The sequence below is a fragment of the Perissodus microlepis genome, chromosome 20 (genome assembly GCF_051167445.1).
Source record: "Perissodus microlepis isolate ML-2025 ecotype Zambia chromosome 20, ASM5116744v1, whole genome shotgun sequence".
NCBI classification, from domain to species: domain Eukaryota; kingdom Metazoa; phylum Chordata; class Actinopteri; order Cichliformes; family Cichlidae; genus Perissodus; species Perissodus microlepis.
Genome location: NC_140480.1, coordinates 14,305,561 through 14,332,765, shown reverse-complemented (window position 1 = coordinate 14,332,765; position 27,205 = coordinate 14,305,561). Strand labels below are relative to the sequence as shown.

Below are 27,205 nucleotides of genomic sequence, written 5' to 3'. Positions count from 1 at the left end.
AAAAGTTCACAATAACTCAGGAATCAGACGAGAGATATATAATCTCTCCAACGTGTCCTCGGTCTGCACCGGGCCTCCTCCCGGTGGGACATGCCTGGAACACCTCACCCAGGAGGCGCCCAGGAGGCATCCTTGTCAGGTGCCCGAACCACGTCAGCTGGCTCCTTTCGATGTGGAGGAGCAGCGGCTCTACTCTGAGCCCCTCCCAGATGGCTGAACTTCTCACCCTATCTCTAAGGGAGAGGCCAGCCACCCTTCGGAGGAAGCTCATTTCTGCCGCTTGTATCCGTTATTTCGTTCTTTCGGTCACTACCCACAGCTTGCAGCCATAGGTGAGGGTAGAGACGTAGATCGACCGGTAAATTGAGAGCTTCGCTTTTACACTCAGCTTCCTCTTCACCACGACGGACCGGTGCAGCGTCCGCATCACCAATCCGTCTGTCGATCTCCGGCTCCCTTCTCCCATCACTCACAAACAAGACCCCGAGATACTTGAACTCCTCCACTTGGGGCAGGAACTCATCCCTGACACTCCAGCCTTTTCCAGCTGAGAACCATGGCCTCAGATTTGGAGGTGCTGATCCTCATTCCCGCTGCTTCACACTCGGCTGTGAACCGTTCCAGAACACAAAATGTTTAAAGGATAAATATTACACCAAAGAAACACTGAGATAATTCATAGGACCAATAAAAAAAAAACTGCCTAGTGGTGGTACAAAAATCAGGGGCTTGTCATAATAAACAGAATCCACATTTTGGGACCATGAAACTTTCAAAAAAATGATGTTATGCTATGTAATTAATTATTAATGAAACGTAGATCAAAGATGACCAGACTAACGGTGGCCAGACTAACCTAACATTTTGACTAATTAGTGGTCTCTGTTTTTTAGCATGACAGATACAGAGACCACTGGAAGAAAGTGGACCTTTAATTAAGGAAAGGAACGTAAACAAAACCAAACAAGTCAAATTCAAACATTTCCACTCGTTTATTTTTCATCTTCTCTGTAGAATTTCTTGTTGTTGTCTACGTTTGCCAGTTAGTTCTTTTGCACTCCCAAATGCCTCTTTGACGTTGCTCATGGTGGTTTAGCTCAACAAACAGCAACAGTTCAGCTTCTTAACAAATACAATTTCCAGTCTATTGATAGCAAGTCTGTGTGGGTTTGTCCTGACTGGAATGGTAGTACAGTGTGTGAATCACTGCTTCTGACTTTGGCTGGATGTGGTGAGTCAAGTCGGCTAGAGGCTGGCTTATGTCCCGCTCAGCTGTCCCATGCCAGAAGCCTTATTGACATGTTTTAGAAAGCTTATCATGCTCAGACAGACCAAACAATGCGCCTGCTATTGTCCACTTTCTGCCCAAATGCCATGGTACTGTGTGAGTGAGGGATGAAGAGGAAAAACAAAGAAAGTGGTGAAAGATATCTATATTTTCATTTTTGCTTCTTTGGAATGTAAAGTCGATGTGCTGCCAGTGCTTTAAAGGCAGGCACGAATACAAAAAGGAGCCATTAGATGCGAGATTATAATAAAATGCATTTAATTTCACTGCTTTTGATTTGTCTTCTCTTAACTAGCCTATAGCTCAGGTGGCAGAGCAGGTCAGCCACTAATCAGAAGGTCGGTGGTTTGATCCCAGGCTGCCTCCTGGCTGCATGCCAAATATCCTTGGGCAAGATACTAACCCCATGTTTGCCTACTGGTGGTGGTCAGAGGGCGCCAGTGTCCGGCAGCCTCGCCTCTATCAGTGCGCCCCAGGGCAGCTGTGGCTACAATGTAGCTTGCCATCGCGTGTGTGTGAATGGGTGAATGACTGAATGTAGTGTGAAGCGCTTTGGGGTCCTTAGGGACTAGAAAAGCGCTATACAAATGCAGACCATTTACCATAACTATGGAACACACACTCACCACCCCTACTTTTCTTTTAAATGAAATTGGCTTTTAACGATGGGGACAATTACTCAAACTCATCACAAACCTGTTCCATGCCATTAATCATCTTTTCACTGTATCCATTATTGCAATTCACCTTCAGGAGAGAAATTACAAAAGTGACATAAGTGAAAGGTTACATACAATAAGACCCCTGACAGAGGAATTTTTATTAATGACTGATTCTGTGATTGATGGGGGATAACAGCACTTGGAGACCATCACGGGGATTTTCCAACACTATCCGACAACTGAAGGTATGATTGTGGAAGAATTCCTTTTTGTTCTCATGCCTTCAATGGGGTATATATTTTATAGCTTAGATTTTAATTGAATTGTATTAAATGTTCAGTCGAACTCGGAAATGTCAGCAAAGGAAAATCTTAACATTTTAAATGATATAAGATCATCCCTCCACCCATCTATCCACAACGGCAACAAGCAGGAAAAGTCCAAACCTCATTTTCCTGGGCCACCTCCTCCAACTGTTCCGGAGAGGAAGCCTAGATCTTCTCAAGCCAGGCGAGAGATCATACCCCAGGGCCTGGTCCCATTAGGACCACCTGAAACTGCGCTAACCATGTGAACTGGGCAGTCAAGGGCAGAGGCCCAAGAATCACTTGAGCGTGCTTCTGAAATTATGTTTCTTATCTATTTAGTCTCTATAAGAAACTGCTGTTGTTTTTAAGAACTTGTGGCTTAAAGTGGAACACAGTGGTATGCCTTTGCCATGGTTATTGGATCTGTATTCACTACAGTACTGTATAGTATACTGTATTCACTTAGTGTTCTTTGTGCATCTTTGCAAAGGATGTTTTTTCTTCTTTTGCCTTCTACTTATTTCCATCAGATATAGGGGAGGGAGGGATTTGAAATTGCAGGTTCTTCCATTTTCATGGAGCAAAGGTTTCAGACTGGCTAAGATACAGAGAAGAATGCACACTCTGCCAGTGGAAAGACAAGTGTGTGAGCCATTTGTACAAAGGTTGTGGGGAAAATATATCTCTGGGGTTTGCATGGACTCCCCAGTTATGTATATATATTTCTCATAACTTGACAGAATTTTTTCAATTTTCTTTAATTAATGCTTTTTAAAATTATAAATGTTTTGGGCTCCCAGCGGACCCCAATTAAATGCACCCAATTCTGCCTATTGCAGAATTGTTTAAGAACTGGAACTGTTTATTCAGTTAATGTTAACTATAGGCCCTAAATTAAAGTGTCATACAGCATCAATGGGATTAGGGGTACTCTGGCAGTCACTTTAAATTAGAAATACTTCATTCTACATTCATTCATTCTACACGGGGAACTAATCAGATGTCACTGGATCTACTTGTGAGTGGTGCTACACTTCAAGCTCTAATCCAAGCAGCAGTAACCCTCCTGGGAGTGAGGGAAAACTCCACCTGCTGACTGTCTAATGCACAGCTGGAAATCTGCTTGAAAAAGGTGTTACCTTTGCTCCTAAATCACCGACAGGAATGTTGAAACCTTTTGGCAGCATGCCCTGAGCATAGCATGAGGCAATATAATAATATAATAATAATGGACCCTCAAAGTGCTTTACAATTCCACTATTCATTCACTCTCACATTCACACACTGGTGGAGGCAGTAGGTGAAGTGTCTTGCCCAAGGACACAACGACTGAGACTATCTGAGGCGGGGCTCGAACTGGCAACTTTCCGATTACAAGACAAACTGCCAGCTCTTGAGCCACGAAATCCCTCAAATTGTGTGCTACAGTGTTGTGTAGTGTGTGTTTAGCATTAGCCATTTTTAATTATTTCTTGTCCCTGAAAAGCTTGGTTCATATTGCCGGCAATAAATCAGAAGCGTTCCTGTGGGCATGGGGTCTCTACCACCTTTGTCAAAAATTCTGTTAACATCTATGGACAGAATTTACAGACGCAGCTGAGGGGTGATCTCAGGATCTCATCTCTGCTTTTTGCAGATGATGTGGTTGTCTCTCGTTCTCACTCTCTCTTCTTAAAGTGTGATTTATGGTTCTGCAAATGATTGCATACAATATTTGGATTTTTCCACTCAAAGAGGGCATAAAAGGGGTTACACGCTCCCATGCAGTTCTCCAACATCCTGTCTCCTGGAAGCAGATGACATATGCAACATCACTGTTTTTAACACTTTTATTATTTTTAACACACAGTTTCACTTCAGCCCTTTGTATGTTATTACTCAGTCTTCTCCGTGGCTGGCTAACTGACCAACAACAATACAAGCAAGAGTGACCTACAGATTGATTTTACTGCATAAACTTTGCAAGCATAACTCTGTAAGCAGACAGACCATACTTGGACTCCCAGCGGACAATGAATGTGGTGCCTCTGCTGTACCATAATTCTGCTTAACCCTTCATCAGGCAGTAACCTCCAGCATGCCCTGAGGTGGTTTGCAGCTGAGTATGAAGCATCAGGAATGAGTATTGGCACCTCCAAGCCTGTCACCCTGCTTCTCAGCCAGAAAAGGTTGGAGTGCTCACTCTGGTTTTGTTCACAAGTGAGGTGAGAGCAGAGGCCAATGGCAGGCAGATTGGTGCCATGTCTTCTGTACAGATGTTATACCTGTATATTGCACTGAATAGAGACCTGGGTGTGAAAGTGAAGGTGGCAATTGACAGGTCACTCTAAGTTCCTGCCCTCACTTATTCCGAGCTATGGGTAGTGACTGAAAGAACAAGATTGCTAAAACAAGTGGCAGAAATAAGCTTCCTAGTTGCTTCCTGTGTGGATGCCCCTTAACACTAGAACTGCTGACATTCCAAACAAAACACAATTAAAAACATACAAAACTCCCGAGTGCCTCAGGAATTGTTGTATGCCATCAACAATAGAGACAAAGCTTGGTCCAATGGTACATCTGGTGCCACTCCAGGGGACTGCCTGTCCTTTCTGCAATAAAGAAACATCTGCACCCACTTGATTAAGAAGGCTAAATCAAATTACTACCAGTCATTACGGTCCTCATGTGATAATGGAAATATCATCTTGTGAGAATATGAAAGGTCACGTCTCCTGCTGCAATTCATAGTAGAATGTGGTCACAATTCTAACAGCCCGACCAACGCTCAGTGTTTCAACTGTCAGTTCTTAACCATTGTTTTTTATTTAGTAGAGAGAGTCACTAAAGCCTTGATCTTCTTCTATTTTCTTTGAGTTTGGTGACTGGTGGAAATTTCCATGGAACCTTAGAATAATTTTCCGCTAGTACTTATTTGGTTTGACTCGACTAACCTTGGGTTCTGTCGTTTTACATTACGAGTACCACCTAATGTGCCTAGTACTGGTTATAGTGATGTGGAGGTCCAGCAATGTCATTTGCATGTGACACAAATGCCACAAAAACGGAGGATGTCAAGGCGATGATATACTGGCTCCTCGCTGTATGGCTTTTTTGCCATGTCCACACCAATATGTTTTCTTAGAAGCAAGTATCACAGTTGTTACAAATTAATAGAACTTATGCCCCCTTTTTTCTCTAAACAAAACAAAACAAAACAAACAAAAGAAAAAAACAAAAACAAAGAAAAAAACGAAACAAAACAAAACAAACAAACAAAAAAAAACACCCTCTATGGGCCCCGATCCCCCGACTGCTAAAAATTGATATTTTCCCAAGATATGCAAGTAAAGGATGCCAAATTAGTTCAAAATCTTTCACATTGCCGTTCATGGTATATCTTATTTTTTTAAGGTGAAGAGTATTTGTAAGTTCTGCAAGCCACATCTTTAACACAGGAACCTCTTTGCCTTTCCAAAGCTGCAGGATCAGTTTCTTTGCGATGATCAATGCATATGACATAAACCTTTTTTGAGAATGTTGTAAACTTTGTGTTTCTTTGGAGATCCCAAAGATAATTACTGTTGGATTTGGCTCAATCTTGTTTTTAGACAGGTAAGTGAAAATGTCACACCAAAAACCCTGAAGCCTTGGACAAAGTGTACCCCGGCTATCCTTATATTGTTCCTCTTTGAACGCCCTTCCAGATCAATGCATTTTTCAGTCAGTTGCTCCACTTTGCTAGAAAGTTGTTTAACTTTTTCTTCTAATTTCACCACGTAGTTTGACGTGCTTGTAGTCGATTCTGATAAATCCTTCAGCTGGACATTGTGGTTTTCCATCACAGTTCTCAAAGCTGAAATGGCCTCATCATTTTCAGCCCTCAGCGTTGCAATTTCCCCGCGCAGAGTATCACAAATGTCCGCTTTCATTTGAGTTATCTTGGCGTCCAAAGAAGCAATCGCAGACAGCACTGTGTGTACTTGTGTGTACTCCTCATGTGCAGAACTAGCGGGCGTGCTAGCTTTAGCGCCGTCATTTTCAGCCGAGGCCTCACCAAGGTCGGTTGTTTCAGTCGCCACTTGCTTCGGGTTTGTCTTTTTTGGTGGCATTTCAAAAAGAATGCACTCTTCACAACCACTGTATTGCTTTTTAAGAAAAAGATGTGTTACTTTGATGATTATCGCAATTTCAACAAGTCAGGTGCAGGAGCCACTGACACACGCGTTTTCACCCTCTCATAGCCTCACTAATGTGTTTTCATATGAAAACACATCTTTTTCTCTCTGTTTTGGCCTTCCGTCTACACTGAGACTGTGTTTTCGATCAAGGAAAACTGATCTTTTCAAAAACGCTCTCGAAAGCGGATATATTTGAAAACAGCGTTTTCACGTCGCAGTGTGGACAGCGTAACTGCAGGCTTTCGTAAACGATGACGAAAATGATATGATGCAGTCATGTGACCAATTGAACTGGGCATTATACTGCAGTTGTTTTGTTTGCTATCAATTTTGACAGCCCTATTAAAGATTAATATCGGTTTGTACATGCTTCAGATAGCTTCTCTTTAAATTCTTTAATTCTCACTCACTTTTGCAACTTTGTACTTTTGTGTTACTCGCAGCAACAACTTCACCTCATTGTTAGTCCATTTAAAAAACTCGGTGCTTTTCCTCAACATTTTGCTGCGACGTTTCAAAGAGCCGGACAGTAAATAAATGGCAGACAGAGATGATGCAGGTCGAATCATCTAACATTTCACGCATGTGCAATACAGGAACGTAAGCGTTTTCAGTCGTTTCAGTGTGGATGAACAACTGTTCTGAAATGATTGAAAATGACAGTGTGGATGTGGAACTTTTTTAGTTTAGTTTTTTAGTTTAGTTTCCACTAACAACTTGGTTTTTACTTTCATGAAGGAGTCGCTCTCATGACTCATCGGGTGATGCCACTGACTAGCCAATCGATGGCATGCAGTCTGTTGACGTCACATTTTCAGGTTGCATCACATTGCTTGGAACCCTGGCCGAGTAGGTACTAAAAAGGTACCTGGTATCAGATACTACTACCTGATGGAAAGCTCTAAAAACCACCTTGAGCCATGCTGAGCCGACCCGAGTAGATACTAGTGTAAAAGAACCCTAAGTGTAACATTTAAATGAGACCTTTACTAGTAATTTCCAGCAAAACCTTTTCATCCTTGGACTCTGAGCTCCTCGGTTCATCTTCTGTCTTTAAAAAAAACTATTGCAGCCACTCTTCCTTTAAGACTACCTCCTTTTTAAACCATCTTCCTTCAGATTGGTTGCTTTTTGTAAACATAATGCCAGCAGGATTATGTTGCCAATAGTAGAAATACAGTCTGAAGCCCAAGCTTCTAATCAGGGATTATTTGTACATACACTTAGCCACAGTTTTAAATATTAGGCTATGTTTAATATGAGCATCCACCATTGTAATATACAGTATATGTGTATGACAGCAAATAAGGAAAAGCATAATAGGTCCACTTTGAACAACTCACTAAATGTGGAGCCACAACAGTCTGGTTTTCCCCTGGGTCACAGCACAATAACAACTGCATTTTCACTAATTGGTAACATTTTTCCTCCACTGTGGATAAAAACAGTTCAGTGCTCCTTTTTTCAATGACCTCTCGTAGGCATGTCATACCGTTGATCACTCAACCCTCTTAGCATCAGTAATGGATTTCCACAGGTCTTTATTTTTGGTCCATTACTGATTTCATTATACGTAAACAACTTCATTCGTCTTGCTCAGTTCTTCAGTGCCCATTTCTTTGCAGATGGCACGATTTTATGTGCGCCACGCTCCAACTCATCTTCACTTTGCTTTGATTGTTTTTCCTATTAAACACTAATTAAACACAGGATTTCTTTCTTATTTAGAAAAGGCTAAGTACATGACATTCTCAACCTGCACCAGTGACTGACTTTCAACATTCATATTTAGCAGTTAAATGATTATTAAAATTAAATAAGTAGTGGATTAGCAAAATTCCCACAATAACAGTGGTGTTACAATATAGCACTCCTGCAATATCTGATACAAGAGCATGATAATACCACTATAATGGTTACAAACAAGAATAATGCACATAATTGCTTCATGTCAGTGTTACTATGTGCACATTACAGCAATTCATCTTCAATTAGTTTTTCTGTGTTTCTGATTTGCATTCCCCCCAGCGTTTGCCAGTTTATTTTTTACTACAATTTATTGTATACTTTACCCTCAGTCATTCGATAAATGCCAGTATTATGAGCCTTAAACTTTCAGAAGTTTGAGTGAAATTCATCTTTAGTGTCAGCATATTTTACTAAAAGTGTGTATATTTCATGCTAACATTGCTAATTCTATCACAGGAGGAAGCGTTATGATATATTGCTGGGGGAAATATTTTGTCACGCTCCATACTTCATATTTTCTTTGCTCTTTGTGACTAACTTCAGCTTTCTTATTCAATATTATTATCCACACCATGAGATTGATTGGGTTTATGCTCTGTGAGGTATCCTATAACCTTAAACCCGAAACCCTGAAATCCTACACCAGTGGTGTCCAAACCCAGGCCTCGAGGGCCGGTGTCCTGCAGGTTTTAGATGTGTCCTTGATCATCACAGCTGATTTAAATGGCTAAATTCCCTCCTCAACATGTCTTGAAGTTCTCCAGAGGCCTGGTAATGAACTAATCATCTGATTCAGGTGTGTTGACCCAGCGTGATATCTAAAACCTGCAGGACACCGGCCCTCAAGGCCTGGAGTTGGCCAGGCCTGCCCTACACCATAGTATATGGTAGCATCTTCCTATGAATGTAACAACACTTTGCATCAACATTGTCCACAACGACTGTGATTGTGTTTTTCACTATCATAGTTTCCTGCATATTTCCAGCTATTCCTTCTTCTGTAGCCAAATTGACTGGAATCCATCAACTTGTAGACTGCCAGCTAGTGTTTAAATGGTTGTAAATGGTGGCAATGCATTTATACAGCTATGCCAAAGGTCCTACATAGTTCATCTATGTTTAACTTTAACTGTTTGTACTTGTGCTACGCTTTGCTTGGTGCAGCTGAAAACCACAAGCCACAGGAAATAATGGGCTTCAGGTGGCACCATTTAGGATGTTTTGCTAACTTTTGTATTAAAACCTTAATATGTTGAGTTGAAATATATCAGTACTAGCTAATTATACATTAATAATAGTTTATAATGGGAAATGACTTCTGCCCTTGTCATGTTTTAGTTGATTCTTAGTAATTAGGTTTTGTAATGCAGTTGAGATCTTGCATTTTAGAGCTTCTGTGGTCTCTACCACCCTCTCAAATAAAACTTATTACTATTGGCTGCTAAGTTAACTAAAATTAGTAGGATACTGCAGAGTTAATCAAAACGTTTCTGTGCTGAGGGCAACTACAAAGCAGATGGATAATGTGGGTTCATCACTATGCGTGATCCTTTTTGCATTGTGCAAAGTTTTCAGTAATAGCAGTCATAATATATTGTGACATGCATTGTATCAGTGTTGAACTATGCTTAACTGTACAGTGACAAATATCTAACCAAGGTTGGCATTTTATTTCCCATAATCCCAACAAATACTTTTAGTCTTTTTTTATCTCAGTTGTTTTATGCCATGAATACAAAATCCTAAAATACCTGAGACAAAAATACCCGGTGGCCTCAATTCCCTTTAAAGACGAATGTTTTGAATTTTAAAAACTGCTTAAAACAACTAAAGCAACACAGCAAACATCCACACCTGTCAAATTATTCCCTAATGATCCCTTGAAACACCTCTTGTCCAATGCCTGCTCTACCTCAACACCACTCCCACACTACACCACAAGCCAGTCTTGACAGCGTGATAGATTTAGTGAGAAAAAAATCTGAAAGGAACCAAAGGGAAATGGCAATACGAGAAGCATTTTGGGAAGAAAAGACTACCCTGGAAAAGGGGATATAAAACAAAAAGAGACCAGCGGAGCGCAATCACAATTCCTCCCATATGGTCAGTGTCTCTGATGGCTGCCTGCAGGGAATAGACAGGTGTCTGGAGCTTCCGATAGATCAGACACCACGAAAGCCCAGGGGGTGAAACGGGAAAGATGAAGGGGGAGAGGGAGTTGAAGAGGTGATAGAAAAGAGGTATGTGAAGGGTGACAGACAACTCAGTAGAGCGGGGAGACAGGTGGAAGGGAGGGAGAGAAGGGAATACAGCGAAAGGTAAAAAACAAATAAAATGGGTAGAGGCGACTGAAAAGGTGCAAGAGACAGGAAAGAAGAAATGAAGAGAGGGAAGAAATAATAAAGCTGGGATGGAGGAGTTGGGCTGGTAGAAAGAGCAAGATAGATGTAGGGCAGTGTAAATTTCCTTCGAGAGGCAGAAAGAGACAGATTTGTGTTTACTTTCCAAACTGCAGAGTCCTCTCTATATGTGCTGTCATTTAGGAGATTCGCTGCACTTGTGGAGCAGGCTGGGAAACTACACACACACTAAGCTTGGACAAAGACAAATGCACAGTTGCTGTATATGAAAAGCATCAAAGTGTACATAGGTTATTGATTTTTATTTTTGCTTTTTCTCCAATCGCTGTCATCAAACGCTCACGCAAATCCAGAACAACTCCAGGACATATATATGATTGTGGGAGCCTCCTTGTGTTGGTGGGTGTACATTTTTATAGGTCAACAGTTTTAGAAACGGGCTTCACGCTGCGTGGCGAACTAAGCACTCCTTTCCACTTACCTGTTTGTTGCCATGGTAACCGAGGGGGCTATTAGCCGAGGCGGTAAAAGTATAACAATGATCCAAAATACACCCTTTTGAACAAATAAATGGGGAGCTCAGCAGCATGTGTTATATGGACACCCATACAGCATGACCACATACTAGAGGTATTTTTAAACTGGAACTGATGTTAGTCAAGACCAGCATAACCCCACACACCCACATGCAATAACTAACATATGAATTCATCCGTATACGAAGCAGAAAAGTTTTTTTTTTACCATATCATCACCCTTCCTGGCTGACGAGCAAGAAAGCAAGCAGACAAATTACCCATTTGTGAACATAATCAGAAAAAATGAGGTGGATCTATTAACAATCCCACACGCTGTCACCCGCCCAGATGTAGATTGATGAGGTGGATAGTGGACTAAATAAGCTGTCCAGAGGGACGGTTTAGCAGATGTGTTTAGGACAGCAAAACAGCCAGTGTCATGAAATTTCACCTTTTTTTTTCTTTCTGCGAGACAGTGGTCAGTCTGTCGCTGCAGTGTGTCAGAGTTCATGGTGGGTAATTGGGGGCAGTTGGTGGGACGCCTTCTGCTCTGTGGCTGATGTCACGCAGGCAAAAGCCAACCCATACACACACATACACGCAGTGCCACAAAGTTTTGGCAAAAAATACATTGTCAGGCAGACAAAATAACACATTTTCTGCTCTGTGTGTGGTAGCAAACAGTGACAGATTGCAGGCAGTATTATGTGATTGTTACTGAAATGCTGCTGGTGGAGAAGACATCTGCAGATTTCCTAATCCTCCTGCACCACAGTGGAATACAGGCAGACAGGTGGGGATACATTGTTGGAAATTACTGAGAGTAAGGACAGGGCCCAGATTTGCTAATTAACACAGACTAGGTGTTTATTCCATTATTATTAATATGTACTAATCAGAGATTTGGTTGCATGCTGATGTCACCAGTCTATAGGCAAAATGCTTCTTAAACTTTACTACCTCGGGTAATTGAAAGTGAAAATTATTGGTTGGTTACTTGGTCAGTTCTAACACCAGAAACTCTTAACTGAAACCAGAAATCACTAAAATAAATTTTGTACCCTGATTTTGAACTAAACTGACCCAAATTGGGGTAGCAGATCATTTTCATCAGGTCATCTAATTCTCCTGGAGTTCTGCACATATGAATAGGAAGTTTGAAATACAATTGTCTAATCTGACCTCAGATTTGACCCTCCTTATAGCAGGAACTCTGTAATGCTACAAAGTAAAATAGACTTTTTAAAGTTTTTTAACAATATGCAGTTGAAGGAAATGTGACTCACAGAATTTGCAACATTGAGATGCATATATCCTTTAAAAACAGCATACATTATACTGGGTGATTAATAAAACTGACTTTTCTCCATGTGACTTCCCACCTATACCAAACAGCTTGACCTGGCCTGGTAGGCTGGGCTCTAAATAAATTCAAAGCAGTTTTACTATGCTACTATTCTTTTTATGTAATACCTCAAAACATCTAAACTGATAAATGTATAAATATACAGGGTGGGCCATTTATATGGATACACCTTAATGAAATGGGAATGGTTGGTGATATTAAAGTCCTGTTTGTGGCACATTAGTATATGTGAGGGGGCAAACTCCTCAAGATGGGTGGTGACCATGGTGGCCATTTAGAAGTCGGCCATCTTGGATACAACTTTTGTTTTTTCAATAGGAAGAGGGCCATGTGACACATCAAACTTACTGGTAATGTCACAAAACAATGGTGTGCTTGGTTTCAACGTAACTTTATTCTTTCATGAGTTATTCACAAGTTTCTGACCACTTATAACATGTGTTCAATGCGCTGCCCATTGTGTTGGATTGTCAATGCAACCCTCTTCTCCCACTCTTCACACACTGATAGCAACACTGCAGGAGAAATGCCAGCACAGGCATCTAGTATCAGTAGTTTCAGGTGCTGCACATCGCGTATCTTCACACCATAGACAATTGCCTTCAGATGACCCCAAAGACAAAAGTCTAAGGGGGTCAGATCGGGAGACCTTCGGGGCCATTCAACTGGCCCATGACGACCAATCCACTTTCCAGGAAACTGTTCATCTAGGAATGCTCGGACCTGGCACCCATAATGTGGTGGTGCACCATCTTGCTGGAAAAACTCAGGGAACGTGCCAGCTTCAGTGCATAAAGAGGGAAACACATCATCATGTAGCAACATCATGTAGCAATTTCAAATATCCAGTGGCCTTGAGGTTTCCATTGATGAAGAGTGGACCCACTATCGTTGTACCCCATATACCACACCAAACCATCACTTTTGTTGTTCCAACAGTCTTGGAGGGATCCATCCAATGTGGGTTAGTGTCAGACCGATAGCGGTGGTTTTGTTTGTTAACTTCACCATTCACATAAAAGTTTGCCTCATCACTGAACAAAATCTTCTGCGTGAACTGAGGGTCCTGTTCCAATTTTGGTTTTGCCCATTCTGCAAATTCTGTGCGCCGATCTGGGTCATACTCGTTGAGATGCTGCAGTAGCTGGAGTTTGGGTGCCATTTGTGAGTAGCTAATATCCGCCGAAGGGATGTTCGACTAATGCCACTCTCCAGTGACATGCGGAGAGTGCTACGCTCTGGGCTCTTGTTTCTTCATTAGTGACAATTTTCTTGTGTCCACATTTTGGCAAATCCAACACTGAACCAGTTTCACGAAACTTAGCAATCAGTTTGCTGACTGTAGCATGGGAGATGGGTGGTCTCGTAGGGAGTCTTGCATTGAAATCTGCTGCAATGACCCGGTTACTGCATTCACCAGATATCAACACAATTTCGATCCACTCCTCACGTGTTAACCTCTTCGACATGTCAATGGCTGTGAACAAAGAGAAACTTGTATATAACTCATGAAAGAATAAAGTTACGTTGAAACCAAGCACACCATTGTTTTTCTTGTGACATTACCAATAAGTTTGATATGTCACATGGCCCTCTTCCTATTGAAAAAACAAAAGTTGTATCCAAAATGTCCGACTTCTGATTGGCCACCATGCTCACCACCCATCTTGAGGAGTTTGCCCCCTCACATATACTAATGTGCCACAAACAGGACTTTAATATCACCAACCATTCCCATGTTATTATGGTGTATCCATATAAATGGCCCACCCTGTATAATAAATGATCATTTGAAAAAAAATCTTAGTAGGCCAAAAGGCCAGGTTAACCTTAGCATGTTAGCATTATCAATGTCAGGATGCTAACATATGTAACTGTAGTTTAACAGACCCTAAAGTCATACAAAATGTGTTAAGTGCCTCCTAAAACATGTAGAAATAATGGGAATTCTATCTAAACTCATAAGCCTTGTTACCAGTTATATCGTGTAGGAAATACCTGTGACACAATTATGTAATGTGTAATGGTATCAACAGACCAATCCAAATTTAGTCTTAATTCAAGTGTGTCACAGGTCGAATATACATATTTTAACCTGTTAATTTAAGTTTTAAGATGCTATAGTTTTAGTCCAGTTTTTATTTGCTAAACATTTGCCATGTACCCAGCAAAAGAGTCTACTTAAAATATCAATCTGAGCAACACTTCCCATTTTAATCTCTGTTTTGTATTTCTCTCTGTCTTCCTCATACACATAAACAAACACACACACACACACACACACACACACCACCACCCCGTGGTTCTTCTCATTCTACAGCGCCGTCACCTGCCATCTGGCATGGCGGTTCAGGCCTCATCTGGCCTCCTCTGCTGTGACAAGACAAAACACTTCAGCTGCTGCTCTTCTCCTGTAGACAATATTAACTTTATTAGGCTTGAAATGAAATGAATTCTCCCTGCGCTCCAGATGTGACGGGGAAAAAAAAACAGTGCCGACATCCTTTTTTGGTGTCGAAGTTGAAGCTCAGCAAACCAAATATCACCTATCACCTGTGACACATGCTGTGCGATTAGACATGTGGCAGAATTGTTTTTATAAGCTCTGACTTCTCATTGGAAAAAAAAAGAAATCTGCCGCACAATCACCGACAGATGAATCAACACAGATTTACAACCGTGTTATCTTCCAACTGGCAAGAATTAGTTGCTATTTTATCTTGTAAACCAGAGACATGTTTGTACATGGCTGTGTTTGAGCAGGCATAAATTCGTTCTGAGCTAGTTTTATGCTTGCCAGCTTTGAGCATCTTGGCAAATAATGTGACAGTGTGTGATACGGACAACACGTCTAATCTGTTAGCAGCACCACTTGTTGAAACAACAAACAATTCCATGTAGGAAGATGCAGCTTCCTACATGGAAGAGGCAGAGGTACACAAACTTAATGTTTGGCTCTTGTATTTAAATGTTTGTTTTTTATGTTTGTAATTCTTTGCTGAGGTTTGAAAGTCATACTAGAGCAAAAAAAAAAAGGAACAAAACCTATTTGCTTTTATTTTTTGAATGTAAATCCGTTAATGATGTTTGTACCTGTCCTCAGGAACCCTCCTGCTCTGTATCATTATTGCTGTAACTTTGCCGAGCAGCAGAGCAAAACGAACAGTAAGAAATGAAACTCATAGAATAAGTTTAAACAGCACATTAGTAATGACTCACAACATGTGGGTACATTGGAAATGTCTTGCCGGTCCTTATATGTAAATCCTCTGCTTTCCAATGTCTATTTTTGAAAACGCAACTGTTGTAAGCACAATGTAACTTCACCTCTGTGAAGCTTATCAGCCCCCCCTTCACACTCTCGCTAGCAATAAGAACAATATACTTTGATACGATTTTAAGATGTTTTTCAGCCTCATTAAGTTATTATTATTATTTGTTTTTTAGATTAAGCTCTCTACAACAGGCTGACTTCTTCAAAATCACCTTACTCTCTAACCTACACACAGCTGACCAATCAAATTAAAATTTGGATTCTCTGTTATTTAACAGAATGTCCTGTTCCACCCACTACACATGATATAGACTGACTTTAATCCATGCCAATTTGTATGGTGCTGTATATTATTAATGATATGGAAATAAGGTGCAAAAGTACACAGACTGTATGATTCTGTATGCAGCTATAGGGTATATTATGGCAAAGCAAACACTGAAGTATGTGTTAAATGGGTTTTATGCTTTCCATGTCCATGACTGTACTAGAGTCTCTGTGATGTAAATTCCATCAGTAAATTCAAGCATCCATGTGTCCTGGACATTTTTTGTGACTCTTCAGCTGATAAGTTATATTGCAAGGCACCAACTATCCGTACACTCAGTCAATGCACTTTAAGCACACTTCAGAGATGTACAGTGGCTTGCAAAAGTATTCGGCCCCCTTGAACTTTTCCACATTTTGTCACATTACAGCCACAAACATGAATCAATTTTATTGGAATTCCACGTGAAAGGCCAATACAAAGTGGTGTACACGTGAGAAGTGGAACGAAAATCATACATGATTCCGAACATTTTTTACAAATAAATAACTGAAAAGTGGGGTGTGCGTAATTATTCAGCCCCCTGAGTCAATACTTTGTAGAACCACCTTTTGCTGCAATTCCAGCTGCCAGTCTTTTAGGGTATGTCTCTACCAGCTTTGCACATCTAGAGACTGAAATTCTTGCCTATTCTTCTTTGCAAAACAGCTCCAGCTCAGTCAGATTAGATGGACAGCGTTTGTGAACAGCAGTTGTCAGATCTTGCCACAGATTCTCTATTGGATTTAGATCTGGACTTTGACTGGGCCATTCTAACACATGGATATGTTTTATTTTAAACCATTCCATTGTTGCCCTGGCTTTATGTTTAGGGTCGTTGTCCTGCTGGAAGGTGAACCTCCGCCCCAGTCTCAAGTCTTTTGCAGACTCCAAGAGGTTTTCTTCCAAGATTGCCCTGTATTTGGCTCCATCCATCTTCCCATCAACTCTGACCAGCTTCCCTGTCCCTGCTGAAGAGAAGCACCCCCAGAGCATGATGCTGCCACCACCATATTTGACAGTGGCGATGGTGTGTTCAGAGTGATGTGCAGTGTTAGTTTTCTGCCACACAGCATTTTGGGCAAAAAGTGCCATTTTGGTCTCATCTGACCAGAGCACCTTCTTCCACATGTTTGCTGTGTGCCCCACATGGCTTGTGGCAAACTGCAAACGGGACTTCTTATGGTTTTGGCTTTCTTCTTGCCACTCTTCCATAAAGGCCAACTTTGTGCAGTGCACGACTAATAGTTGTCCTATGGACAGATTCCCCCACCTGAGCTGTAGATCTCTGCAGCTCGTCCAGAGTCACCATGGGCCTCTTGGCTGCATTTCTGCTCAGCGCTCTCCTTGTTCGGCCTGTGAGTTTAGGTGGACGGCCTTGTCTTGGTAGGTTTACAGTTGTGCCATACTCCTTCCATTTCTGAATGATCGCTTGAACAGTGCTCCGTGGGATGTTCAAGGCTTGGGAAATCTTTTTGTAGCCTAAGCCTGCTTTAAATTTCTCAATAACTTTATCCCTGACCTGTCTGGTGTGTTCTTCGGACTTCATGTTGTTGTTGCTCCCAATATTCTCTTAGACAACCTCTGAGGCCATCACAGAGCAGCTGTATTTGTACTGACATTAGATTACACACAGGTGCACTCTGTTTAGTCATTAGCACTCATCAGGCAATGTCTATGGGCAACTGACTGCACTCAGACCAAAGGGGGCTGAATAATTACGCACACCCCACTTTTCAGTTATTTATATGTAAAAAATGTTTGGAAACATGTATGATTTTCGTTCCACTTCTCACGTGTACACCACTTTGTATTGGCCTTTCACGTGGAATTCCAATAAAATTGATTCATGTTTGTGGCTGTAATGTGACAAAATGTGGAAAAGTTCAAGGGGGCTGAATACTTTTGCAAGCCACTGTATAACAGGCCCATTATGGCTGCCTGTGTCGCAGGTGTTACGAGACGATTTTGAAATCACATGTTGTATCAATGAACATACAATACATAGTATGATTCAAAAGTTGGAGACATGCTGCAACAAGCAAATCAGTAAAATCAACACAATCTGGTAATATTTAAGTAGAACGGAGGTTTTCTACACTAAAGCGTCCAAGTTTGAAAATTCTATCTGGCCTGAACTATTGTAGGAAATTCTGTTTCAAAGAATAATGAAAAAACAAAAACCAAACCCACTCCCCTTTGCATGCCACTCTGTGTACTCTTAAAATGGCAAACATGATCCCGAGGTTAAAGGCGCTTCGTCAAGAATCTTTACTTGACATCTCTATATTAACAGCAGATGGGAGCCTAGCCTGTTTTGTTGCCTTTGAGCTGTGCACTTCTTATGAAATAGCTCACAGCTGACTTACTCTGAGTGGGTGCCGTGGAAAACTGTAGAAATTCTAAATCAATACACATAAACTGGGGGTTGTTGTTATTTTGCAATCATGCACCTCAGGCTCGCAGCACTCCACACCATGCTGACGTCTTGCAAGTCTCTGTGGTATCGAATGCATCTCATGAAGAGAAACAAATCAGGTGAATACGTGTATAATCTCAGACAGATACGGAGAGCAGCATTGTTATTCTGGAGTTAGAGAGCATTAAGGCTTGGACAGATACTCTAGAGTCCAGGCAGCTCTTGCATCTGGCGGGCTAGCTGGCGGGCGTACAGTTGGACACACTGCGTAGATAAATTCATAAATAATTCTCTCATTGTATAGCTGCTCACTACAGATGGCAGGCAGAACAAGCTAGAGAATCCACCGACTTGAAAACTATGTCAGAACAGGCTCTGGGTTTACGAGCCAAGGTGAGAGCTTTCATCTATAAATCTTTAAATGAACTTGTGTCATATGATCACGTATTTTTCTCTTCTCACTTATCATCTCAGAGCGTTTTCTTTCAATAAGTCTGTGTCATCTGTGTCTCGATGTGGCTGTTATTCCACATTCTGCTTTATCGTCACACTGAACTGGGACACAGCTGAAATATTCAGGGTCAGTGGACAGCAGCTCATGGCTTTGGATTCAGGCCCTCGGTTTCCAACAAGTTGGATTTGGGCTCCAGTTTGGCACATGGCAGCAGATGAAAATGCATTAAAATCACAATCCCGCCAAAAATAAATAAATAAATTGATACATAAATAAATGAAAGGCATCTAAAAATGGGATAATGACTTTTGATGAATATTGCAGAGACTGAGCACATTCATTCTTACTTTCACAACAAAACCATGATTCAAATTGAGCTGAAGTGAATCACAAATCAAGGTTATAGCTGCGTCTTTAGCACCATTTATATTATTATGTAATGTTTTCTACACACATGAATAACATTTGTATGTCTCACAAAAGTGTGAACTGTGTTTGTGTGTGGAAAGGAAAAGGATTTGAAAAGGGTGTCTCGATATCAATGCAAACACCTTGTGACTGTGCCACCCAATTTAAATTTGCTGTCAGCGAAGCCGACAGCTGTGGAAACAATGGATGTCTCTCAATATACTTTTTCAAAAGCTCAAATTTTTCTAGTTCATTGTTTTTTCTTTTCTGCTTCAAGCTACACTCGACCACTGAATGAAACCAGGGCTGATGGAAAGTGAGAAAGTTCAGTCACAGAAACTACAAACTTACAACATAAAGTACTGAAAGCACTTGAAAGGCTGAAAATTAAATGAAATTATATGCAACCAGCAAAATCATTGTAGACTTGTGGGAAAAGATGGTTTGTAGAACTGGAACTTGCATGGCTACAGATACATAGACGTTACATCCCAGTCCTCAAATTACAGTGTTTTTTGTCTCTTTGGTACAAAGTATAAACAAAACCAGGCCGTTCTTCTGTGCTTTGTTGCACAGATATTCTTTCTCCAAAAATATGTAATTTGCTCAAAGGTACCTATTACCTACAACTACATATATACACTCACTGAGCATCTGTGCACCTGTTAATGTGTTCAGTTATTCAATCAACCAATCGAAGTGAAATCTAGAGCTTTCACCTAATGCTCAGATCAAATATCAGTGATTTTGACAGCAGCATTTACGGTGCTGCACAGAGTTTTTTCTGAATCTTTGGAAAACCATCCGCTAAGTTGCAGCTACATTCACACTAAGGCTACATAAGGCTTTGCAACTTTGCACAAACGTCATGTGTAACATATCCAAAGTTGGCTGAGTTTTCCTGCTCTGGGCCAAAATAAATAGAGCTCTGATGCAGTAGTGGACATAGGTTTTCCATTATCATGAAGGTGCACACTGGAAAAGAATGTAGCCTGGTCTGATGCGTCTTTGTTTCTGCTGAGCGTGCAGATGGTCAGACTTTGGGCTAAACAGAATGAATCCATAAAACCTTCTTTGTCCAGGCAAGTCTCCCTGTGGTGGTGTGGAGAAATGTCATTTTGGTGCTCTCTGGGTCTCTATAATCAGACCGCCATAGTTTGACTGCTACAGTCAGTACTGACTGTGCACCAAAGTCTACCCAGAACAACATTTTAAAAATGATTGTAATGATGTCCCTTTAGATTCTAACCCTAAGCATACATTTTGGTGAAAGGTCAAAGAGACAAGCAATGAGGGAACACTTAATCAGAGTATAGCATCGAGTCAGTTAAACTTGATATTGATCTGCTCAGTTAAGTAGCAGAGGGGGTTGTTAATCAGTTTCAGCTGCTTTAGTGTTAATGAAATTAACAACCGCTGCACTGGAGGGACAACAATGAGACAAACCCCCAAAACAGTATTTCTTGATGCATGCTCAAGCACACAGTTAAGTAAATCCCAAAAGGTTGATTCTGTTCATCTGGATGTAACGTTTTCAGTGGGAGAAACGTTTCATCACACATTCAAGTGACTTCATCAGTCTCAGCTGACTGCAGGTTTCCCCAATCTTATAAACAGTGTAATTGCATAATGACTGAAACCAGCACCACTGTAGGAACAATGGGCTGGGAGGGAAACGTTTCTCCGACTGAAAACGCTACATCCAGATGAACAGAATCAAACTTTTGGGGCCCCAAAACAGGAACGCTGTTACAGCTGGAGGTCTCACACATTTTTCCCTCCTTATCGTTCATGACAGTTTTTACTACACTACACGCGCTCAGTGATGCCCTGGTCCAGATCTATCCCAAGGACACCATCTATCGCCTCATTAGCAGCACACCCCAATATTGTCAGGTACGCATAGAAGCACGTGGGGGCTAAGTGCTATTTTGAATTGCTACAATGACATTTTGGCAAAATGGACTAGCTGGTTGCATCATTTGTGGCTCACACATTACCGGGTCTATACCAGTATAGATTTCCAGCATGATTTTTTTCCCCATTGAGATCTGACCTTTTTTCATAGTGTTCTGTTGATATTTTTGAGCAGTGTATTTTTTATATTTGCTAATTAGAATGATTATTTTCTTTGTTGCCTGATTTCCAAGACCTAATAGAGAAAATAATTTAATAAAGATAAAATAACAAATTCTGATTGCCTAGCATTAGTGTTAGAGTTAAAGGTCACCGAGGAGGAATTAGACCTACCAGTGCATACCAATAATACGTTATTAAAACAGAACATTGTAGTGGGACAGCTGTTTCCATGCTTACTGCGTCATTCTTGACAGTTCAATTTTCTCCTGCTTCAAATATAAATTAAATGAATTCAGTTGTTTTGATAGTTACTGGAATTTCATCCCAGGGTGTAATATAATGTCATTTTTGCATCTCCCTGTTTTACAAACGTGTCCCTTTATACACTTGCCATGTCTATATCATCAGCTCAGATTTAACAGTCCTATTTTATAGACTGACAAAATCCACACCGGGTACCTGAACAGGTGGCACTTATTTAAATCACAGATTTGTGAGCCAGGGGACTTTAGTTAAGGATCAGTTGGGATGTTTGTGTTTTGAAAAAGCTTTGACAAAGCTGTGTTAACATGACGTATGAATGAGAACAGGGTGAGATCGGTAAATTAAACCAGCCGATTCTTTCACGATGTCTTTTGTCTGGTCACAAAGAAATGTTAAGCTAAACTGATACAGAGTTACCAAAGGTAGCTTTGAGTTGTATGCTTTGAATTTAATTATGAGTCACAATCAACAGCCCCGCTCTTAGATGCTTGTTGCTCAGATCTCGGATGTCAGAGCTTCCTGCCAGCACATGAAAGGACTGCATGTCAGAAACAAGCGCAGAGCAGGCTTCTGCTGCGTGCCGCTTCACCCTGGTAATGATGACAGTCAGTTTCTGAGACCGGGTACAAATGATAACCCATCCAATATGTGGCATATCAGGAATATCAAATGTATTAAAATGTGTGTGTGTCACTGCAGGCTACATGGTGGTTATAGGATGAGCATATTAGAGTTGAATTTACCCTGCACAAATTGACACGAAAATGGGTCTCTCATTTTTCTTTCAACCCAGACTTCCCAACTTCATGCAGACCCCAGCCAGTTTTCTCTCTCCTCATTTTCAACTCTTTTAAAAATTATAATGAAACAGCAGTCAGGCTTAGCCCCCTTTGTGATCACAAAGTTACCCCTCATTTTTCTGCTCGTTTTCCCAATCTGTTCCTCCATTCTCTTTTTCTTCTTCTAAAGACATCCACTTTTTTCCTGTTATATCCTCTTTTGGAACGGTTCATTTGTCGCATAAGAAATACTGCAAGCAGTTCATTCTCAAGGCTTCGCATTTAATTTAAGATTAAAAGGAGGAAGGAGACAAAGGAACGGGATAAAACAACCATTGCCATCTTTAACCTTGAACACGTTGTAGAAAAGAAAAGGGACAGATCGAGTGGATGGATTTGTGCACACGTATATTGCAAAAAATGTTGTTTTCAATACACTGCAGTTGTTTAAAAGGTTTTTTTTCGTTGTAATTGCCACTTATTTTTAGAAATGGCTTGCCCATCGGAAAGTAAGTCACTGTGTGAGCGTTTCTATAACAGCAGTTTAAAGCTATGAATGACATCTGCTTGGCACTTGTATTATTTATGGCAGGCTACGATTACCCTCTTTTGCAATTTTTCCTTCTGTTTCTCGCTCGATCTATTTACGCTCTCAGCGGGATTCCTGGGAAGAAGTGTGGAGTCATTATCTTAACTGCAGAGGAGCTCAGTAACTGCAGGGTCAGTATACACACATGCACACACACAACCCACATGTCACTGAACAATATTGCACTGTTAATTTTTGTGTTGTAGGAGTTTGCAGTCACATTAGTCTATTTAAGTTTGTTTTATATAGCACCAACTCACAATAACAATCACCTCAATATGTTTTATATCATAAGGTAAACAATAATAGACAGAAAACTCTAACAATCAGACCACGCCTTAGGGGCAGGCATCACATATCAGGATGTTCTCTAATGTTCTCTGTTCTCTGGTTTCAGTTTTCTTTTGTCATCCTGCCTCGCCTGTGTCTTGTCAAGCCTCCATCACTGTGTCTGGAGTTTTGCCACTTCCTGTTTTATTTTTTAGTCTTTGTCTTGTGTGTATTATGCTTTAGTTTTGCTTACCTTGTCTCATCTTCCTTGAGTGTAGCCATCTATCCTTTTCCCCACCTTCATAGCTTCATAGCTTCATAGCTTTATAGCTTCTCGTTGTCCTGTGCATGCATTTATTGTTTTGTCTTCATTTGTTCTCGTGTTGTGGACTCCATGTGTCTGTATTGGTTCCACAGTTCTCAGGAAGTTCTCAGGAAGTTCTCAGAAAGTTCTCAGTTCGCATCTAGTCAGAGTTTTGTATTCTGTTTTTGCTCCTAAGTTCTCAATAAAACAGTTTTTTTTTTACCTTTTATTTTATTTACCTATTATTTCTGTATATTTTTCTCCTAACCTGCCTGTCGCACAGCGTATTATGACAACTGGGACATGTGGAGTCCCTCAGGATTTGATTTTCAGGCCACTGTTTTCATTCTGCAATCTTGACCACCTCATTAAGTACACCTGTTTAACTACCGTGTAAAGCAAATGTAAAATCAGCTAATCACATCATCATCCCTGGTAATGAATGTTTGAGTTTGTCCACTAAATCACTTTAAATCCACCCACCTTTACACTGAGTTTTGTAAATAGAGTGCCAATAGCCATTTGATATTTTGCTGGCCACTCTTCTCCACAGTTCTCTAAATATATTTAAGATTAACTGTCTAGGTGGTTTCCTGCTATGAACTATGGGATTTTCTCCTTTATTTTTGCCAACCCCTTGCCACAGTAATATATTAATACCAAACAGGCAGTCAGACGCTAACAGAATTTCGATGTGTGTGTTTGTGTGCTCCAGATAACATTATGTGAACAGGCTTATCTTGGAAATATTTACTATTGCTACTCTGGGACATATCGCCCCTGACAAGCTCCAAATGTTTTTCAGAAATTTTGAGAAGTGTGTGTGTGTGTGTGTGTGTGTGTGTGTGTGTGTGTGTGTGTGTGTGCGCGCGCGCATGTGCGTGTGTGTGTGTGTGTGTGTGTGTGCGTGCGCGCGCGCAAGCTGACAACCCCTAGCTGCCAATGACAAGCTTCAGTTTCCCCTAATGCCTTCCTTTAGGAGAAAATAACTAAAAGGCCATTCTATCTGTCTGTCTGTCTGTCTGTCTGTCTGTCTGTCTGTCTGTAAGCAGAAATAATACTGCTCCTTATTAACTGCTATAACGGTGTATACATATTTATGAAGCATTCTCTCTGCTCCTGCTCGCAATATTGCAGCCATCCCATAATAAAATAAGTTTCTTTTCCTAATAAAATTTGTAATTTTAATAAAAAAAAATGGATTATAACCACTGTAATCTGTGCATGCATTCAGTTATTAAAGCATAAAAACTGTTGGTGTGCTGCTGGTTCAGATTCTGTTCCTATTTGCTTCAACATTATGCACGGATTTTTACCTCGCCAGGTATTTTGTATTCTGTGCGAAGCTCTGTTTTTAAAACTATTGTGAGCACACACACACAAAGTCCCACAAAAACCTTCACCTTTGTGACCAAGAAAGGAGTTGTTGAAGGAAACAAAGTTGCTGACTTAAAAATGTAATTGCTTCTGAATTATATTGACACCTGCTCTTCCTCTCTGTCAGGATATCGCTACCATGCAGCTGTGTGCCAACAAGCTGGATAAAAAAGACTTTTTTGGCAAGTCTGACCCCTTCCTGGTTTTCTACCGCAGTAATGAGGATGGAACGTGAGTGTTGGCATTTGGGGTGGGCTCAGACCTCAGACACAGACACACACACACACACACACACACACACACAAATCTCTGATTAGCAAAAAAATCACATCCTATTTGAGATTATAAAGTTTTAAATTCCAGGACATGTTATTATTACGTATATACAACCTCAGTAATGAACAGTAATACATGGCATCTTATACCGTGATGTTATTCTTAACAATTCTACGCCAAAATCTCTGGCTCTATTCCACAGCATGACTTTTATCCTGTCTTCCTTTTCTCACCCCAACAGGTCATTGCAGATGGCTGCCCCTCCCTTTCTTCCTGTTAAAAGGGAGTTTTTCCTTCCCACTGTCGCCAAAGTGCTTGCTCATAGGGGGTCATGGGTTTTTTTCTGTATGTACTATTGTAGTGTCTGCCTTAAAATATAAAGTGCCATGAGGCAACTGTTGTTGTGATTTGGGGCTATATAAATAAAATTGAATTGAACTGAATTCAAAATATGGAAGTAGTGTGTAAAAAACTAACTACACCCTTAGTGTTTCCATAAGAATTAAGAGTCTAAGTAGCAACCAGGTGGTGGCAACGTGGTTACGTGAGCGTGAGCAACCATATAAAAGCAGAAGTTTTGTCATTTTGGAGCTCTGGAGTTTTCAAGTGTGTGTTAATGCACTGGTAAGGAGGAAAGACATCAGCAATGATCTGACATCATTTCATTTACAAAATTTAACACTCTTCAGCCTGTGGGGCTGCAAAATAATGACTGTTGCTCCAAACCACTTCCAGTACTTATTCCCAAGTGGTGCTGTGTAGCAGAAAGCACTCAATAAGTGCTACTTTCAACTGTGAAACAGCACACAAACACATTATTAGTAAAAGAAAGGTTATGGAAGGTGTTCTGTGAAGGTGTTTCATATGAAGACCACATTTAATAATACCCATTGTCACATCTGGTTCACACACTTATTTTCCATACAAATCAACTTTGCTGCACGTACACTTCTGACTCGAGTTCCACCAGAAGTCACATTTGTTTAAGTTTTTAGATTGCTTCGACTGCTGTGCCTTGGAGAGATTTTTGTAGTAATAAAAAAAAAACAGGAAGGAGAAGAAAATAAAACTCTTCTGTTATATCCTCTGGATATACTTAAGCAGACATAAAAAATATAAAAGCTTACAATGCCTTTTGCTCAATTGCAGAGGAAGGAATGGGAGATTAGTGGGGGGATCTTCACTGGTACAAAAGGAGCAGTATAAATGTTCTTCCCTTTTTGTTCCTCATGGCTGATTTTTTTTGCTTGCAGGTTCACCATCTGCCACAAGACAGAGGTGATCAAGAACACACTGAACCCAGTGTGGCAGTCCTTCACCATTCCTGTTAGAGCTCTCTGCAATGGTGACTATGACAGGTCAGAAAACATGATCAAATTTAATATCGAGGTATTTTATGACTATTTAGAAACCTTCAGAGATCTTCCATGTTGTAAGCTACTTGTTTTCTCTGGGTAAAGTAAGAACAATCGGGCACAGCTAGACTTTTAAGTGGATGACATCGCCTGTTGCTGGGGCGGTCAGAATAATGCCAGCAGTCGGTCGTGGTGTCCCAGGGACCAGCACTGGTGTTATTGAGACTGACCTAGTTTGAACACAGCCCTGTGTTACATATTCAGTCAGGCTGGACCATGCTGAGCATTTGTTAAGCCACTGACTGCAGAAATGCACAGTGCCACCGTTGCTATAACAAGGACTCCTGTCATAAATTTGACAGATGTTTGTGAATTCATCACATTTTATACTTGAACCACTTTAAGCCGGTGGATTTATATATAACGTTGTGTGATGTTTATCAGTATTTGAGACTTTCTAGCTGTATGTAATGCTACAGCTATTGCTGTAATGCTAATGCTACAGCTAATGCTATTGAGGAAAACGCTGGTTGGAGACCACAGCACAAACAAAATTGTTGTGATCATGTGCAACAAACTTTCAATCTTGTTGCCTTTAAAATATTTTTCTTCAAAGACAGAGAACAGATCTGAGACCAT

At 40.7% G+C, this 27,205-nt stretch overlaps 1 protein-coding gene across 2 annotated transcripts in view; it reads left to right on the top strand.

Annotated features, from left to right (window-relative positions):
- LOC146364268 (copine-9-like) overlaps window positions 1–27,205 on the top strand; it is a 98,134-nt gene that overhangs the window by 39,868 nt on the left and 31,061 nt on the right. The window contains exons 7-9 of one of the 2 annotated variants that reach the window (XM_084916377.1): window positions 23,052–23,115; window positions 25,063–25,166; window positions 26,465–26,569. In XM_084916377.1, coding sequence (XP_084772503.1) covers window positions 23,052–23,115; window positions 25,063–25,166; window positions 26,465–26,569 — 273 coding nt within the window. The remainder of the gene's footprint in view (window positions 1–23,051; window positions 23,116–25,062; window positions 25,167–26,464; window positions 26,570–27,205) is intronic. The other variant, XM_084916378.1, reaches the window with a different exon arrangement.